The sequence below is a fragment of the Paramisgurnus dabryanus genome, chromosome 15 (genome assembly GCF_030506205.2).
Source record: "Paramisgurnus dabryanus chromosome 15, PD_genome_1.1, whole genome shotgun sequence".
NCBI classification, from domain to species: domain Eukaryota; kingdom Metazoa; phylum Chordata; class Actinopteri; order Cypriniformes; family Cobitidae; genus Paramisgurnus; species Paramisgurnus dabryanus.
Genome location: NC_133351.1, coordinates 16,983,743 through 17,003,200, shown reverse-complemented (window position 1 = coordinate 17,003,200; position 19,458 = coordinate 16,983,743). Strand labels below are relative to the sequence as shown.

The 19,458-nt window shown below is 40.1% G+C and overlaps 1 protein-coding gene and 1 long non-coding RNA gene across 2 annotated transcripts in view; one reads left to right on the top strand and one right to left on the bottom strand.

Moving 5' to 3' along the window:
- Positions 1-19,458, bottom strand: part of klf7b (Kruppel like factor 7b) — a 45,012-nt gene that overhangs the window by 9,919 nt on the left and 15,635 nt on the right. Inside the window, exons 2-3 of the mRNA XM_065251651.2 lie at positions 6,257-6,860; positions 251-374 (exon numbers count right to left, since the gene is read on the bottom strand). Coding sequence (XP_065107723.1) covers positions 251-374; positions 6,257-6,860 — 728 coding nt within the window. The remainder of the gene's footprint in view (positions 1-250; positions 375-6,256; positions 6,861-19,458) is intronic.
- Positions 1-19,458, top strand: part of LOC135733255 (uncharacterized) — a 67,542-nt gene that overhangs the window by 34,067 nt on the left and 14,017 nt on the right. The gene's annotated exons all lie outside the window — the stretch shown is intronic.

Genomic DNA, 19,458 nt, shown 5'->3' with positions numbered 1-19,458 from the left:
AGGGAACTGGGCTTGTGCTAACAAACCAAGGATCCAAATGTAGTACGGGTATGTGCGTGCCATCAGTGAGAATTTGAGAAGGAAAGCAAGTCAGACAGAACAATTGCGAGGGAGATGCAGCGTTTTTGAATGACAGAATTGTGGTCTGTGTTTAAGAAATTGACACTTTTGGGCGAACTAGGGTGTTTAGGAATTACAAGGAGTTAAAATCTGCACAAAAGTGGGCTTCGTTTTAAGTTGCATCTCTTACCTGTCGCAGTGGTTGCACTTGAATGGTTTGGCGCCTGTGTGTTTGCGGTAGTGCCTCGTCAGTTCGTCACTTCGTGCGAAACGCCATTCACAGCCCTCCCAGGAACATTTGTAAGGTTTCTCACCTGCATGCACAAATACACATCATTTAATCCCTGCCTTTCCATTCACACACACCTGTACACAGATGGTGCACCTCTGGAGAGCGGCAGCCACTGTGCCACTGCTAGCACTGTCAGCATTTCCATTATAAACAGCATTCATTACTGTTTCTATCAGTCACACATCACTGTTACCCAGCCAACCAATCAGATCTGTCTCTTTTCCTTCCACCTGACCAATCACATATCTGTAGCCAAACCTCCTGCAGTCTCAATGACTGGGATTGAAACCTGAGGTATGATGGCATCAAAGCATGTCAATCCAATATTTTGGTATTATCATATCTTTTAAGATGTCTATAGCTGGTTGATTTTTGAAGGTAGCATAGATATATCCCTTGCTGGCACAATCAAGTATCCCACAATTCTGTGTGCTAAAAAAATTGTATGATATATTGTAAGTGGCTTAAAGCTAAATCTTTTATAATGGTGCATTTTGATAAGCTCTAATAAGCATTTTACTAATTAAATAATTGCTTATTTATCCTTTAAGGGTCATTTAAAATGTGTTCATTATATAACATAATAAGTAATGTCTAAAAAAACAACATCTCCATAGAAAACAAGGCCTGTTAAGTCATCGAGTTAATGGGGAGCAAGGGAAAATGGCAGCTGCCTGTGCTTTCAGACACAGCCAATGATTCAATCAAGGGTCATTTTCCAGCTTCTCTAAAATTGAAGGGGGTTGTCTAAATGTGCTCAGCACTATAACAGAGCTAATTCATAATCCAAAGTCAAGTATCCAAAATTAAATTGTTTCCTCTAAATGTTCTTTACCCTCCCAGTGAGCTTAGATATTCAAATGAAGTTAAACAGATGGGAAAAGAGATACCAATTGTTCCACATGCTGTACTTTTATGCCTGAGATTTAAATATGGCATTGAGAGAGGGAGGAGGGGGGGCCCTAGGAAAGAGTCCCACAGTGGCAATGTTCCTGGGGAACAGAATGGGCCTGGGGCCTGGGTGGGAATGGGGAGGGTGTCAGTGGCACGGTTTCAGATCTGGAGGTGGTAACGATAATTGGGGTCTTAATGACGCTTAATGGGAAACAATGCCATATTCACAACACAGGAGCTGCCAGCTTCTATAGCAAACACTGTGTCTACCAATCTTGCTAACTAGAGTACAGCTCCATTAAAATGGAGTTTGTTCCAATAAAAATAATTACTGAATTGATAAGGAATTGTAATAGGACATGCCTGCTATAAATAAGGTGTTTTAGAGCAGCAAGGTCAACTGACTGTACTCTAAAGACTGTTTCGGTTGAGATTTGCTTGCGAACACCTTGGCTATGCTTGTCTACCAAATTGCATGGAAATTCATGCTGGTATAAGCTGAACTTTTCAGCAGGGATTTGTCTGGTGCACGAAGATACTGATGTAAAAAGATCAAAGGAAGGGATAGAAAGAATTACAGACTATATGAAACTTATTTCCTTTTGTTTCAGCAAGGTATGATCCAATAAGATGCGGAGAAAGTATAAGGTATTACCCCCTGCAGTGTTTTCATATGAACGCACATTATGAAACCGTTACGCCTGTTCATCGACAGTATTTATGCTATCTATTCTTTCTTTTGAACTAGGGTTCTAGCTCTATGATGCAAGATGAGGTAAAGGATGTCAAGGGTTACACAATTTCGGTTTCACCACCACATTGCTCAGCGGGTCGTGAAATTCTCAGTGATGCAACGCAAAGTAAAAAATCACACGACAGCAGTGACGGACAGATGACACCACTAACACCTCCGACTCTTTCCCATTTCCATCCCTGCATCCTTATTTTCAGTTTAATGACTTTAGATATATATTTTCAAATATAATATAGTTTCCATGCATTTCCTTGTTTGCAGCTTTTCCAAGGATGAACTAGTACAAGCAGCGAGCCAGGGCAGATTTCTTTGACATCTCTCATCCTTCTCTGCCACGCGAGACACGCACAGACAAACAGCAGGTCAAAGTGCCCCGAGGTTTATTTTATTATGTTTGCCTGTCCTTGAGCTCCTCCGATTTATAAAACCAGTAGGAGAAAATATTGCAGTGTCTGCTCTTGTGTCTGTGACTGCTGCAAGTTCACACGAAGAGCATTTCTCTGTCATTTTGAGAGTGGCGGGCCGCAGGTGTGAGACGGCGAACGTTTCGCACCACACTCACTATAATTGGCCAAAGACCCCCTTACAAGCTCCCTCCTTATGCCACAGCCCCCTACTCCCCCCTTTTTTATTTCTTTCCCTCCACTGCTTTCTGACAGCAGTGAGGCAGGCTTGGACCTGCAACCACGGCAACCATAACACGGGCCAATTATAACTTGGAGAGTCATGGATGCATGATGGAGTCGCCTAGCAACCAGGAGAGTGAGAGCGAGAGAGAGAGAGTTAAAAAAGATACAGAGAGAGAAAGGACTATCCAGTCAGTCTGCAACCTATGGACACTCCGCAATACCAACCAATTATTGCTTGCTTTAGATATGCATGATGTAGTTGCCTGGCAACCTCAACCATACCCAAAGAGAGGTAGGGAAGGTTATGAGTTAAGGTTGGATTAATTTGGCATATTGGAGCCTCAATTGGCATCTAAGAGCTGCAAATAATCAACCTATTGCAGTCTCTCTTCAGCTTCTGATATTGTTTCCTAGCAACGTACCCCCTGCAAAATAGCATCCCCGTGCTCTCGCACCAGTGTCCTAGGTGCGTATGCTGCAGTTAATTACATTTCCTCAGTCACCTCAAGACAGAGTTAGCTATTATTGTCTCCGAAGTTAAGATTTCAAAGCTTCGGCCCAATTATCATCCATTAATTTCTTCTTCTCTAATGGCTCGTGCTGTATTTCAAAATGATCTTTCAGATTTTAACCTGCTTTCACCCTCCAAATCCCATTTAGGGATGTGCTGCAAACATGGTAGACAATGCAAAGTAGGACCATCCCATTACCACGGTTTGAGCGTTTTACTCCCATTTGGGAGTGAAAATGAATGCTTGTTTTATATATGACTTCTGACACCTATCAGAATGTAATACTAGTGGTGAAATCGTATTGTCACGATAGTGGAAATCTGCCAGCTGAATAATGCAAGTAATATGGTTATGTAACAATCAGAAGCAAACCCTTAACTGCACAGAGATCTCCAATAAAACGTTTCACCTCACAGAAAATGCTTTACAATAACTTTCATTACAAACATTAATCTTGATTAATCCTGTACAAAATAAAAGTGAGTTTTTGCATAATATATGAGTGTGTGCTGTGTGTAAATATTATGTATATATAAATACACACACATTCATGTATTTATGTTATAAATAAATAAACATATATATATATATATATTTATGTTATAAATAAATATATATATTATATTATATGTAAAGTGTATGTATATATATTTGCATATATTATATGTAAATACACAAATAAAATAAAAATATAAATACAAATTTCTGAAATGTATACATGTACAGTAATGTGCAAAAGTCTTAGGCCACCATGCCTCCATTAGATTTTTTGTTTTTGTAATTGTATGGTGATCATATATAATTATTTCTCAGTCTCTTTATTAGAATACAACCAGAAAATACAGAAAACTATGTAGTATTAAAAACAGTATAAAAGCTGAAGTGTCAAGTATTTGGGGTAAACTCCTCTTCCAACAGCAGGCAGCTGCAGGATCTCTTAAACCTAAATTAAATTAAATCCTAATTTCTAATTCTAATCGAATGACTTCAGGACTTCAATCTCCTCAAAAAAGCTTAAGATGTGTTTCGTGCCAAGAGAGGTCACACTAAATACTGACCGATGCCTGAAGAAGAAATGTAGTTCTGAAAATTGTTTTGTTTTTAATTTTGTGTACATATTTCCTGTATTTTTTGTTTGTATCTTAAAAAAGAGTGAAAAAAATAAAACAAAACAACAAAGCTGGTGACGGTGGCCTAAGACTTTTGCACAGTACTGTATGTGTATGCGTGTTTAAATATACATAATAATTAAACTCAAAACACACACATATATTATGCAAAAATTAGTTTTTATTTTGTATGCAATTAATTAAAATTTATCTTTGCCCCCTACTTAAAAAATACATACAGATTTTAAATTATAAATATTAACAGTTAAAATAGTCATAATATTGCTGAATGATATGTCATATTATATAATATTGTGGATTATTTTATTAGATATTTAAATAGTGAGCAATCTATACATTAGCGCCACCTGTCAGAACTTGAATGAACTCGCATATCAAAAATGTCTTATGTTTTTATATAATTCTGCACTAATTATGTTATGCATGTAATTATGCAAACTATATGCATACTTCTGAAGATTAAATAATACAATTTTGCCATCAAATCCTACACCATGTAGGCTTCCCTGAAATCGTATTGCCATTCTAATCTGTTCTTAGTAATTATGTTGTAGTAATCTAGACATAATAACAAACAAAAGGATTAAATAATCATCTGTCTCATAATAAACATATGAGTCAGCAAGCCAAAATATCTCTTTAGGCTTTTTATTTTCCTGGTAATGTTTATTTTTCCATGCTGTCTACACACTAGCAACAGCCCAAAAGTGATTAGCATTACTAGCGCTCACAGGAACCTGCCGAGTCAACAGCTGGTCACAGGGGCCAGATACGCTGCATTGAGGCCATCCTCACAGTGCTATTACGGGGCAGCACACTCTTAGGTTCAGTAAGAGGGCAGCAACAGCGGCACCAAAGCTTGTGCGGCTGAATTAGCTGGGAAACGAGATTCAGCCCAGTCAGCCTATCAATCATCTTGCAATTACTGACTGTACTGACAGGTTTTGAATGGTGTAGTTGGAAGCATTTTAGTGTGAGATTAAGGTGCAGGAGAGAGAAACCTGGCTTTTTTTGCATTGGGGTGTGCTGCAAAAACGGAGTTAGCTTCACAAGATTACTTGTGACCCTTCTATAGTGTCCGAAACCTTTGCAAAGAAGATTTCGGAAACTTTATCTTATTACAAGTAACATTGCTGCACAGCAGAGCAGAGTAAGGCTTGGTATACCATAAACCTTTCTTCACAAAAGCTAAATACTACCAGATATGGAAAAATACATGATACGAAGTTGTGAATTCATCCCCCTGCCTAGTCCTATCTCTCTTGGAACACCAAAGGTAGATCTTTGTAATGCCTATTGATAAATGTAAGCAAAATAGCCTACCTTTTTCAGACTGCATGTTAAAATTATTTTACTTGTTTTACATAGCAGGTTATTCAGCTAACACTAGCAACGCTTTACTTTTCATCTAATTGAACAACAACGTTACTTTGACACATGTGCGACATAGTTTAAAGGGGACATATCATGAAAATCTGACTTTTTCCATGTTTAAGTGCTTTAATTGCATCCCCAGTGCTTTTATCAACCTAGAAGATGTGTTAAAGATCAACCCAGTAACTTAGTTTTGGTAAACCATTCTCTGCAAGCACAGGTCATTGAAATTTGGCTCCCCTTGTGATGTCAGAAGGGGATAATACCGCACATTAATCTGCACTATCCAACCATGGCACTGCCATTTAGTGCAGAGATCAGCTCATTTGCATTTTAAAGGACACACCCAAAAACGTCACATTTTTATTCATACCTACAAAGTGACAATTTAAACATGTTATAATAAATTATCTATATGATATTTTGAGCTAAAACTCCACATACATACTCTGGGGACACCAAAGATTTATTTTACATTTTAAAGTCAAAGTTTTTTAAAATGTCCCCTTTAAATTCATATTCACACTTAATAAGTTAACACAACATGCATCATAAAGGTGATTTTGTAGGGATTTACGATCACACGCCGAATGCAATGTATTTATTCTCACCTGTATGTGTCCTCTGGTGTGCCTTTAGGTGGGAACTTTTTGTGTAAACCTTCCTACAGCCGTTAAACTGACACCGATGGACCCGCTTTTTGTTTTCTGGGGTGTCTCCTCCGCCTACCGTTCCCAGTCCTCCTTCTCCGTCACTCTGTGCTCCGCGGTTCGGCGGTGAAGGTAGCGAATGTGTCGCGGCTACCTTCGCCGCCCCAAGACCCACTTTCTTGGGCATCAGTTTCAGCGTGAGCGTGCCATCAGCTGTGGCAGTAAGAGTCTGTGTGGGCTTGACAAGGTGCCGTCCCAACTCGGGGGAGGAAGGTGGTGTAAGGGATGTTACGGCGTTGAGCTGGGCAGCATTCACCCCGCTATTGGACTCTTTTACCCCTGCCTCAGTACTCTTGGTGTTGGCATGAAGGTTCTTAGGAAGGGACAAGAGGATAGGTGGGGGACTGGGTTCATCGGATAAGCTGGGTAACAGAGGGTCCATCAGATCCTCGTCACTGTCCCCTTTTAAGAAGGCTGGTGTGAGAAGACAGTCGAGCTCCTCATCGAAGAGTTCTGAAAGCCTTTTGGGCTCCGTCTGTAGGTACCTTTCCAGTTCAAGACATGTCTGCAGAAGAAAGGAAAACTAGTAAATATGAGATCAATTACAGTTGCTTTTGTTATTACGTAGTCTTTTGGGTATAGTGATCAGATGTAGATATTATACCATATTAAAGGCGGAGTGCACAATTTCTGAAAAACGCTTTGCTAAAGGGAGTCGGGCAGAGTAACAAAACACACTTGTAGCCAATCAGCAGTAAGGTGCGTGTCTACTAAAAGACATTGTTGCCTGGATTACGTATGTGTGGGGCGGGTCTATCAAAAGAAGGTGATTTCAAATATAGAAGTACAGTATTTTTTTAATACTCATCAAAGTTAGCCAATAAGATTACAGCTTACTAGATTAAGGAAGTCTTTTCCAATTTTGTGCACAATACACATCAGATAGTTCGGCTGTGGGTGACCTAAGGGGGAGACTTGAGTAACACTAACTGAAATAATGCAGTTGGCACATCAACACGTTTCCAGTCAACTTGCCCGGGGTTGATTCAGTTGATCGTACTTTGGAAAGCGTAAACGGCTATACCTGCTACATGGAGACTTTTGCGCAGAAAAATGTGTAAAGCAGCTGGGGGCCAAGATTTTCTGGGAAAGAAAGTGAACATTCATGGAATTTTTATTACTCTTGCTGCGGTTGAGGGAACAGTATTTATCCATGTAGCGTAGCACAATTTGTACGGTGCTTGAAATGAAATGACCGTGTTATTTAAGACACTTTTCACTCTGGTTTTTCCTCTTATGAATACTTTGGCAGATAGAGGGTGGACGGATGAGAGAGGGAGAGAGCGAGAGACAGTACGATCATGGCTCACTGACTGCCTGCTCAGCAGTTTCTTTTTCATTGGTTTAACAATATTCAGTCACAGTGGCCAGTTTGGATATTAGAGAGTTCCCTATGGTGTGGTGCAGTAAAAGCACTTTGGCAGTCGTATGGAAGTAGAGGAAACATTCCAGCTTTTTCTTGTCAGCTGTAAATCTACTGGCTTAACTTATTCCGGCATCTCGTTCACCTCAGACCTAGATGATATACATAAAATGTATATATTATCTATGTCAATACATTATCTATGTACTATAATGTATACATTATTCAAAGAAAACCTTTTAGTATACCAGTGCAACAAAATTTCTGCTTTAATTGGCTATTGGCCATTTAAGTAACCTCAGGCCAAATGGCTCATCTGCACTTTTCCTGACCTCAATCGTGACTCGAAATTGACTCATATTGTCTGATACAGCGAAGGCTTCAAGAAAAAAATCTAAATAAAACGGGAATAAAAGTCCAGCTGCTTGCAAGCTCAAGATTAATTTAGGATTCTGCTCTGTATCTGAAAAGTGCTTGATTTATCCATAGAGATTTTTTTATTTGTGTTAGCAAGCAGGAATTTTAGCATCTTGTACCTCTAGAATTATTTTATTCTGGTGTGTTTTGTAGGCTTTAATGTTTGCTCTGATGACATTAATAATAACAGAACAGCGCATCGATACATTCTTTTTATCATGCAGCTTAAAGCAACACGGAGAGATGGTAAGAAAAAAATAAATAAAAAAACGAATACTAGGTGAAGCGCACTAATCCTGATCCAGAGTTGCTGAATTTTGGACTTTGCTGCCACTGCAGACAGCCCCCTTCGACCCTGCTTGTTTTGTGTGCACTGAGCTCCATCTATTATAAATGCAGTGCCAGGGGGTTCACAGACAGCGCTAAGAGGCAATGTCATACAAAGAGCGGGCAGAGAGAGGCGAGGGGGAGAATCTCAAAACTGTTATTAGCAAATGTGGCCGCAGTCCAAGTAAGACACAAAGGAGAAATTATCGCCAATCTCAGAGTCGGTTCTGCTCCCTGTTTCTGCTCCCTGCTTGGATAATAAAGTCGGCACATTATCTAAACTAATGTGTTTATATCTTCACCCGCATCTAGCAAAACTGTTTCTTCTCCTGCTCTTTATTTGGGAGGGGGTTAAAATGATGATGATTTTTTGCTCATACAAATGGATTTTAATTAAAGCATTTTGGCTTTCATCACATGGCGTTTGAAGTTCTACCTCTTGATGCAAAACTGATCTCTCTTCTGCACTTCTCTCTCTTTCTCACTCCATCTACACAGCATGCGCTGATGACTAATTAGCCACTCAAACGACCCAGCAAACAGAGGCTCTTTATTCACTTAATTTGCTGATGGGAAGCCTAAGTGTGCTTGTGTGTCTATATGCTTGTATGTGTGTAAGATGTAGTGACTAAGAACAACAATTTAGTGGTATTTTATATATTTTTTTACTACTAAAATGTGTATATTGTAGTATATACTTAGTTCTATGGTTTGGTTCATTTATTAGCGATTTAAACAATGTATGAGTCCCAAAAAAAGTTTTTTTTCCACGATCGCAGAGCGCAAAATTACCAAAATGCTGAGTTTTTGCGATCCTGCATAATTGTATCGCGAAATAATGCCAAAATTAAAAAGGTCTCATAAAAATAAATATAATGATCTAATATTTGTCATGATACAAAGAAAACTTGGTGAACATTTCTGGCTTTTACTAGCCTGGGTGCCAGCCGATCTTAGCCCCGCCCACAACATTTTGAGGAACGGGAAGATCGGTCTGGAGTTTCACCGTTGAGTTGCTACTATGCTCGACCCAAAGCTGGTCGAACCAATCAAATTGTCAGGGCGGGCTTTATATGATGATGGACAGATGATCAGTAACGTAAATCAACCACGTCACCAAAGAGCGCGTGTGTTGAATCTGTTGTTTACAACGAAATGGCTGCCGCGGTAGAAATCAGATGTGTGGACTCTGACATTGAGTCTGTTCTAAAAGATATCGACAGAGCATTGATTTTAAAAGAGGAACAGAGAAACGCGAGCAAGGCATTTGTTGATGTTTTTGCCGTCCTACGGGATTCGACAAAAGTTGTCGCACTTATGAAAGATCAAGTTAAAGAAGCAACTAAAATGGGTATCACGGCGATGCAACTCGGTGTGCACGACGAGATGGATATAACAAGCAAACGTAATGGGTATCGTCGTGGATGAAGTTCAACTAATGTACAAATGGTAAGAGAGAGTCTTACTGTATGACTTAATGTGATATAAATGAAATGTTGTAAACATAGTAGGTGTTGATGTACGTTCGCAAACTCAGACTTGTAGTGTGTGTCGTAGCGAAATAACTAGCAGTTCGGTCAAGCTGCAAATACGTCATTTCAACATACGTCTCACACCCCGTTGCTCTGATTGGTCGTAGGTCTATCCAATTGAGTGCAGAGGCATTTTTCGGTTGAGACACGCCTCATAATTATAGCTCAATGGAGCGGTATCAGACTCAAATTCTGACTAGAATTGAGTATGACAACGTCAGGCTAGGCTTTTACTAACGCACATGAACAATCCCTTTCTCTAACACACTGCACCCCGCCACCATAGCAACCCTGCACCCCACAGTTAACAGTCAATCACACATTGCTACTTTTTTATAAAGTTTTCAATTGTACGTTATAATGCATTATTTTCATGACGCATTTAACTCTTTCCCAGTTAACACGTCAATTAAGAGAAAACACTTCCCTGCCAATGACGAGTATTTCCGTCAATCTTTTATCCTGCTATTATCAACAACTTATAAATCCCGGAAGTATCGCCCTAGGGCAAACAACTGTATGTCCGTGTGTGTTTTAAGGATCGCTCTGAATCTGAGCTCTATCAAAAGTCCTTCACAAAAATGGATTATCTCAGCTTTTTGATCCAAATCTTGTGTTTTTGAAGAAACCTAATCATATTTGAGAGGTGATACAAAGAGAACTAATGAAGGTAGGATGAAACAGACACTTTTTTTTTGAAAGAAGAGGGTCCGTTCTTTTATTTGATATATTGAATATTTATACATTTAAAGAAGAACATTTTCTGGATGGTATTAAACGTTTGTGAAAATCATGAAAAATGTTGTCGCTGACTGGCAAACTTTAAAAAAAAAACGCAGGCAGGGAAAGAGTTAAGTATATAATTTATTTAATATTAGGCAAGCATTTATGATATCCTAATAAAAAGTTTTTTTTGCAATTTTCTGGAAATTACTGCCTCAAAATCTGTAATTTTGATCGCAAAAATCACCCAAAATAAACATGAAATCCTGAAGGGACTGACATAAGTTCAGGGTAGTTTACATTCGCATTGCATTGGGGTCATCACTCTGTTTGAGTTTATTTTGGGATAACAACCGGATGAATATTATCCCACATATTAAATTGCCACATAATTAAATAGCTCGACAAAAAATATTCTGGTGACAGATATTTTGTTTATATTGGCATGATACGGCGCCTACATTGAAATAATGAACTTGATCGCGCGATAGACGCAATATGTGAATCACCGCTTCCACAGTACCTGTGTTTGCGGCGTCATCTCTCCTAAATCCTAAATAATTCCATGATATAGCTTAAGTGCTGTTCCTTTTCACCACAAGGTCTTCGTCTGACAATACATTTTCCTCACTCTTCTCTCCTTCCTCCGCCATCGTTTTGCTAACAACGTTCAAACGTTTATTACATGCGCTTACCGTTTTCCCTTCATTCATCTCGTCAAGGCTGTCTGTTGCGATGTGTTCATCGCGTGAGTTCATATCGCGATGACAATGAAAATTCGATGTATCGTTCAGCCCTACCAAAGAGCTGTTTAATAAGTGACGATACCTCAAGCAAAATGCTAATCTGATGAAACTTTAACATTTAAAACTTTGTCCAAGTAATACCATCTTCAAAAAATTATACCTAATATAAGAACCATGTGTAGTGAAAAGCATTTTTAAGAGTGTACATTACACACAAAATTTAACAGGTTAGTCGCCCCTTTCCATAAACCTGCCCCAAGCTCTGGCGATGTTTCGCTTAATAGAGCACAAGCATTGTCAATGATCTGGTGATAAAATCTGTCCATAATGTGCTATCATTCCCTCCCCTGCAGTCTTCATAACAATATCCTGGGTTGCTGTGACTCCACCACGGCCATTATCTCTTACACGTCCTGCAGACCATAACCATTTCCCTTTAAGATGGGTGCCATGTCCTTCGTTTATTTGTTGAAGGGCTTTTTTGGCCTGTTTACGCAGTATGACATTCATTTATCTTTATTATTTCTTTATGTGTATTTTTTAGGGGGGACGGCAGCAATGTGCGGTGCCTGCTGGACGATTACCTCCGTAATGACACAACAATTACCCAGAACCCTCCGGAGTTCTTCTGCCAAGTGACATGAGCTTGCCATCAACCTCAGGAAGCGTTTCAAAACTCTATAGGCCATAAGGGCCTCCCTTCAGGATCTCTATGTCCATACACTGAGACGAAGAGACAGAGCCTTCTGCAATTTTGCAGTCAGATGCATATTCTATCTGTCCCAATGACATATAAACCATCATCACAGCAGGGTGGACGTCAGAGTCATCTGAGGCCCTCGCCGTCATGGACAGGATTTCATGGATCTTGCACGGCTTTTCAGCTGAGGTTCTTGCACCTCACTGGCTGTGCTGCAGGAGGGGAGCTGAAGTGTAGGGGGTGACTGATGGTGGGGTGGCTGACAGGGGTCCTAGGAGGGGAAAGCAAGCGTGGAAGAAAACAGCTGTCATGCACACACGCACATGGCTGCAGCCTGAATCTCTTCACTTCATCTACTGTCATCGTCCCATCCCCCTGCACCCCCGCCCTGGGACTCCTGACATTTAAACAATACAGTTACAGCAAAGGCTTGCACACTGTTTGTGATTTACTGCAGACCTCGGCGTATGGGTCCGTTTTTGCGAGGGCTTGGGTAGTGTGTGCATTTGTTGGGGTTGTTCAATTGATAAGTGGCAATAAAACCAATGAACTAACAATCTCTTACAAGCGGACTTCCTAACAAAAGCATGAAAAAGAGTCCCAATAAAGCAGTTAATAGCCAATAGAAAGGCACTTATGTGAAAAGTAAACATCAGTGTGGCACAATGCTGAGTGGCTACCGCACCTTCCTTTGATCCTGTTGTCGATGCTCCCCATCAAAGCGAGCTCAGTCAATAAACGGCTGCTTCCACTGTAGCCTCTGTCTCACAAAAGAGATGTCAGCAACTTGTTAAGGGTCTACGGAGGCATGCTCGCATCTGAAAACATTGCCCAAACCTTCCCAAAACCCATCACTCTCACTAAACTGCAACATTTGGACCATGTGGCTGGCACCTGGGAAAATATATTCGCTTGCAGCTCACCAAGAAATACAATCAAGGAGAGAAAACATTGGGATAACCCGACACAAATAAAAGAAATCTAACTGCTACCACTTCTAGCGTATATACCACAACCTTCAGCAGACTTGGCCCCCGGCCCCCTCCTTATGAAATTTTAATCAGTGGTCTGTGATGGAGTGACTTTTTGTAGACTCTCCTGCTGTGTAATAGCCCTCATCTTTCCCTGTTTCTGCACCTGTGTCATCCCTCCCAACCCCCTCCTGCACACCCACCTCTCCCTTTTAGGCAAATCGGTGGGCTTCTCTGGGACACGGACCCATAAACACACATTTCTTCAAGCACAGTGGGGCAATTAATACCCAGACGCCACTCGTTGGTTCCCTCTGCCCCACTTCGGCCTGATAAATACAGATGATAAAATGAATGAAAGGCATGGACATATGTGGAAGATAAATGCTAACAGCTATTAGCAGGGCCAAGACAGATATGCTCTTTTAATTTGGGTGGATAATTTAATCCCATTTCCCTTGGCCCTCAGCCGATGGTGCAGTGGATGCTGCGAGTGGTTTAGAAATGGCTCATTCCTGGTCGTTTGTCACATCGGAGACCCCGTCCTCTCAGGCACGCTACATTTGTTTGTCTGAGAAAATGAAACCTTGTTTTTATACAGTAGCGACACCCTCTGAGATGTAAACGATGCTACTAGCAATCTGTTATGCTTAAAAGACACAAGGGAGACGATTTACTCTTAGCAGGCAAGGAATCCACTCAAATGTCTTTGAATGTTTGAGGGTATATTTATGCATTTAATATCAGAAGCTTTCAGCTCATCTTTGTGTTTGAGCAGCGGAGAGCGATCCTGAAAATGGTGTCATTTTAGTAAAAACTATGATGCTCAACCATCATTTGTCATTCTTCGGTGACACGTTAATGACCACCTGCCATCGATTTCTTCTCTGTCGCTTTTGCTGCATAGCTAAGGAGGAAGCCAAGATGGTTAATGTGGATTGGAGCTGAATGTGTCATCAGGACAGCACTGACAACATGTTAAAAATTATCCATTTAAAGATCTCTAATATCCTGCCTCTGCCAAAACAGGCACCATGCAACTCCCCCACCCCAAGAAAACAATTCAGTGTTTGCTGCACATTCCGTATGGCGAAATTAAAAAGTGCATCCTGGGAGCTGGGGTATAAATTACAAATAAATAAAAAAGAGCAAATTACTCACTGAGGACGGTGTCCTATTAGTGAGTTGGCAAAACTGGACACTCGGTGACGAATGGGCTCCTACAAATAAGCCCGAGGCTTTGGCAACCTTGCTGGATGAACATTCTCAGGGCCAAATTAACACAGTAGCTCTTTAGCAGAAGTACCTCTGCCCCAGATTTCTCTGGAGAGAATTGTTTTTTTCTTTGTCCTGCATTTACATATAAGTTTCATTATTGTTGTGGTTGCCTGGGAACGAGATGATATTTAAATCCCTAGTGTACATCTGCATATGTAACTCGCGTGGCTTGCAAGGGAGCGTGGCTCTGCACAAACAAAAGCCTGTTTCCGATAGGCTTAAACTGCAAATGCAGCCTTCACAGGATCAGGTTCACAAACACCTCTGCATTACACCCGAAATGACAACTTGATTACGAAAAAGTCCCTTTTTATATCAAAGCAATGTTTAAAACTACATCTCGCACTGAAAACTATTTCTTCCGGTGAACTGCTTTCAATGCTACAGATATGCTGAGAACAGCTTAACTTCAGCGTGTATATTCTTTGATGGAACGACTAAATCAAAGCATTAGCCTCTGGGGCACAGCAGTTTTAGTGTGGCAGGACCAACAATATAGATTCGTCTAGTGGCTTGTGTGCCTGCCAAACCTCTGAATGAGTGGGTGTCTATTATGTAATGACTGCCATGCCTAATATAAAAACTTTGGCTGCGTTTTAAACCATAATGTCTTAAATATCTGTTTACTAAAGTTGACCTTGGCCAAATATGTACTTAAAGTAATTGAATCATTGGACCAATCCCAATGGCAAGTGAAGGGTCTTGTTTTATTTGGCAATATTTTAGACAAAACAAATCTGACAGCGGCAATTACGTCAAAGTAATATTTTAGGAAGTCAAACATGCTTTTACTAATTCTGTCCTATGGAACTATGGGCCTGATGCAAAGTAGTAGTAGTAGTAATGATGATGTGATTTTCTAACTCATTACAGTTCTGTGACCTGAACCAAAACATATGGTATCTGTGCTACAGATGTTATGTTTCCACTCTTGGATTATTATATATTAATGACAATAATGTGTACAGTCATTTCCGAATGTGGTTTCTGTTCGTAACTCTTGTTGACTGATCTTTTTCCTCTTCCCAGCTTTGTCGCATCTGTTCAGAAAGAGTTTCACGTGACTCCACTGATGTCTAAGAGGCTGTTTACACCTGATATTAAGATGCGTTTTGGTTAATCGGATCACAAGTGGACGACACTAAATAAAGGTGTAACCAGGGTGTGAAACGTTTTGAGCTCATCCACTTTCGACAACATTCAGAGATAGTTGAAAACGCATTTGACAGGATTGCTTTTGACCACCTACTCTCCGCGTATTTATCTAATGTTATGTACAAAGCTCAATGTTTTTCCATCAATCCTGACTTCTAGAGAAAACCCACAGTGTCCAGCATGGTCTTTAGGCTTTTTATCGATAAATTAAGGCGTCCGCTCTCCGCCTTTTTCATTTTTGTTTCAATTTGCGTGCGCTTATTTAATCAATTGCTTTGAAATATCAGACAAACCCTTTACCTATACATGAACAAAACTCTGTGCGGCATGTTTACTAACAACACAAGCAGCAGACTTTAACCTAATATTAGTGCATGTCAATTTAAACCCGTAGTTTCTCTCGCTTGCGTTTAAACTAAAGCAGAGGGACTCGCCCCCAACCGTCCCCTCAAGACAGAAGCGGTCAAAAAAGTATAAACATGAATGTGTCTCTCGTCCACTTATCATCCAATCGAACAAAAGTGCATCTTAATACCAGGTATAAACAGCCCCTAAGTGATGTCTCTCACGCAAATATAATATAATAAGTATGACTCAACCAATTACAGTGGTCGAACCAACACAGTCTCACACCCATGGCGTCAATATTTGACGACACTTGACCATGCGTCAATATGTTGACGCGGAGGGTATACCTTTCGCGTCACTTTTTGACGAACTGGGGACTTCAATACTATTAGGTACGCGAAATTAAACAGTTGTCAACTGACATTGGGGTTAGGGATAGGTTTGGGTAGGGATGTCATTATGTAAATCTAACCCTAAACCGACGCGAAAATGGTAGAAAATGGTAAGAAAATAGGAAAGAGAATTTCGCGTACCTGATAGTATTGAAGTCCCCAGTTCGTCAAAAAGTGACGCGAAAGGTATACCCTCCGCGTCAACATATTGACGCATGGTCAAGTTTCGTCAAATATTGACGCCATGGGGTGAGACTGGGTTGGTCGAACAGAGCTCTTCACCAAAGCCTAAGCGTAGATTTGAGTTTCAGATTAGTGTCGACTCCATGTACTTATTACAGTGGGTCAATATTTACACTCTCACACAAAGCTAATTACATGTTGACCGTGTAATGCGATTTGCAAATTTGTTTTGAAATCGTCATCCTTTCTCAGCCTTCCTTCCGAGTCCTGCATCTTGCTTTTCCAGCTGCACCTTGTGAGAGAGTCCGGTCCTGTGCTGTTCCCGTGTTTCTCTTTGGCTGGTAAACACAGAGCAGCTCCTATGGGAAATGGCAGGAAACAGACAGACAGGAACTCGGCCAGAGATGAGCACAACAGGCTTGGCAGCTGTTTCCATGGCAGCCACATTGTTGGGTTGTGAATTGTGAAGAGACAGCAGGACACAAGCTCGTTTTGTATCCGAAAGACACATTTTCTCGGTTTTGTTATCAAATGAAGGCCAGAGGAATGAGAACGGAGCCTGGGGAAGCGTTTCGCTTTAAAAGTAACTGGCCAGATATTTTGTTACATTTCTTTCCACTGAATCAAGAGGTTTCAGTCATCACAGTCAGTCGATGAAAGTAATCGAACCGCGTTTGGGGAGAAAAATAAAAGGTAATGAAAGTATTTGGCAGATTCGTCACCCAGCGGGGGAGTGCGGGGATAGAAAAGCAATTCATTAGCCATAGGTGTGAAAGTTGTGCACGAGTTTATGCATGTTGACAGCTCTTGGCGGAACATTAGGACCCTGTTCAGGTTCATGACATAACGGCGACAGCTTTATTGTGACAAGAACATTTGCGAGGTCAGCTAATGCATGCTTCTTCAGGAAAAAGATATATGCAACCATGGCCATTCACTCCATCAAAACAATCTGGAATATTACTGAGCTGTTTCTCTACAGACGCGTGGCCCATTTCCCTATAATACAGCAAGCAAGCATGCATGTAATGCGGAACAAAGAGCAGTGCTAATCGTGCAAGATAACAGCCAAACATTATCTGTAGACTGTACCCTTAGAGGCAGGATTACTTTAAAGATGGATGTCATTGCTGCTAAAGAACAAGCAATGAAATCTTATTAAAAGCATTATGGCAATCTTGGCACCAAATGCCAATCAGTAAGCCAACAGCATTGATTTACGTTTCATAATGCTAATATATAAAGGGGAGCATATAGTTTTATTTCACATCTAAGTGTTCCCTGTGCAAATCCTTTGTTCATAGAGTAGTGAATAAGTAAATAATTGCATATAATACCGCATTTCAAATTAGGAACAGGACAGGAGCAGTAGGGCAGCCATTACTAAAATGGTTACTTTTCTGGAAGGTTGTTTTTCAACAAATTATTCTCTAACATATTTTAGGGAAGTTGTCAATTGACTGAAAGAACTGTGATATTTTTTTTAAAAAATACATGAAATACAATATACATTCTAATTTATTTTTTGCACAAATGAACTTTTGCATGCAAGTGCAATACCTGCTAAGCTTTAATGAATATTAGAAGTGCTGTAAGCAATTATTTTTATGGCGCATAAAATGTAACCGGTAAAATAAGTGATGTTAGACATCATTCCTGATTTTGTGAGACAGCCCTTGTCTCTCTAAACAACAATGAAAGAGTCAAGGGAGCTAACTCTTTCAGCATATGTTTTTAAAAAAATCAAAAACGCTACCCATCAATCATTTTGTGCATTTGGATATGCTGACATCAAGCTGGCTGTCATCTTTGGAGGGCAAGGTTTTAGAGAGAGGTTGTGTTGGTAAAGTTAGCTGAATTAAACAGTTCAACGTCAAATTGAATAAATGCATTTATTGGCATTTGAATACTACAATATTTAATTTAGTAGTTTAATACAATACATTCTTGAATTCCTTTGAGGCCAGGCCCTTTCCACACAGGGCTGGTGGAGCATCAATGTCACATCTCATCAAAGCCAATAAGAAAGTAAATGGTGACTTAGTTCAAGGGAGACCTTCAATAATTTAGGATTGACAGTGAAAGACAGTGTCTGCAGACTTTTCCATCTGCATCCAGCCGCACAAGGAGACTTTAAGTCTGACATGGTGCAGCTGCAGCTAATGAATACCTCCATTTAAAGATGGAGGAGGCAGTCTGGGTGCCCAACAGCTTTTGGGTGTACTTGTATGGGACCGCTGATAGCTATTTCTGTTCCGAAACACTGTTTTAGCTCTAAAAGTATTGTACGACTTCAGTAAGAGTAGTCACAAAAGGGACATAGAAGCTGCGAAGGAACAAAAAAGCCACTATTGCCTCTCTCAATAACTTCATTAGCAAATGATTGTAGAGGACATAATGTGACCTTGATCGTCTACTCAGATGAACACAGTCACTATTATCTCCCAGCTAAAATCTAGTCAGAAACACCTGATATTGTCAATAGGGTTTAGGGGGCACACTTGTTTTTGGAATGAGAATGGGTGCTGTTGCTATACAAGTCTGGCTTAGCACGATTTGGCTGAATAAAAAAGCTTGTAATGTTTACAGTAACTTAATGTAAACCATAATTTTACCCAGACCGCTTATTGTTTTTTTGCTTAATTTTTAGCAGTTTATTTTTTTGAAGTGCAAACAGATATGGGCGTCATATACAGTATGAATATGTAATAAAAACATGCATTTTGCAGATGCTTTGTCCAAAGGGACATACAGGGCTTTTAGTCTGTACATCAGTATGTGTGTTCCCTGGGATCGAACCCTTGACCTTTGTGTTGTACAACATGTGTCTTATGCAATGCTCTACCATTTAAGCTATAGGAAGATATGAGTAGCATTTAAGTTTTGATAACTTTCTGATATATAGGTTTATGACCTGTTAACATATACCATGGAAGGGTCTATGAAAGCGACCCAACAGATTATCTCA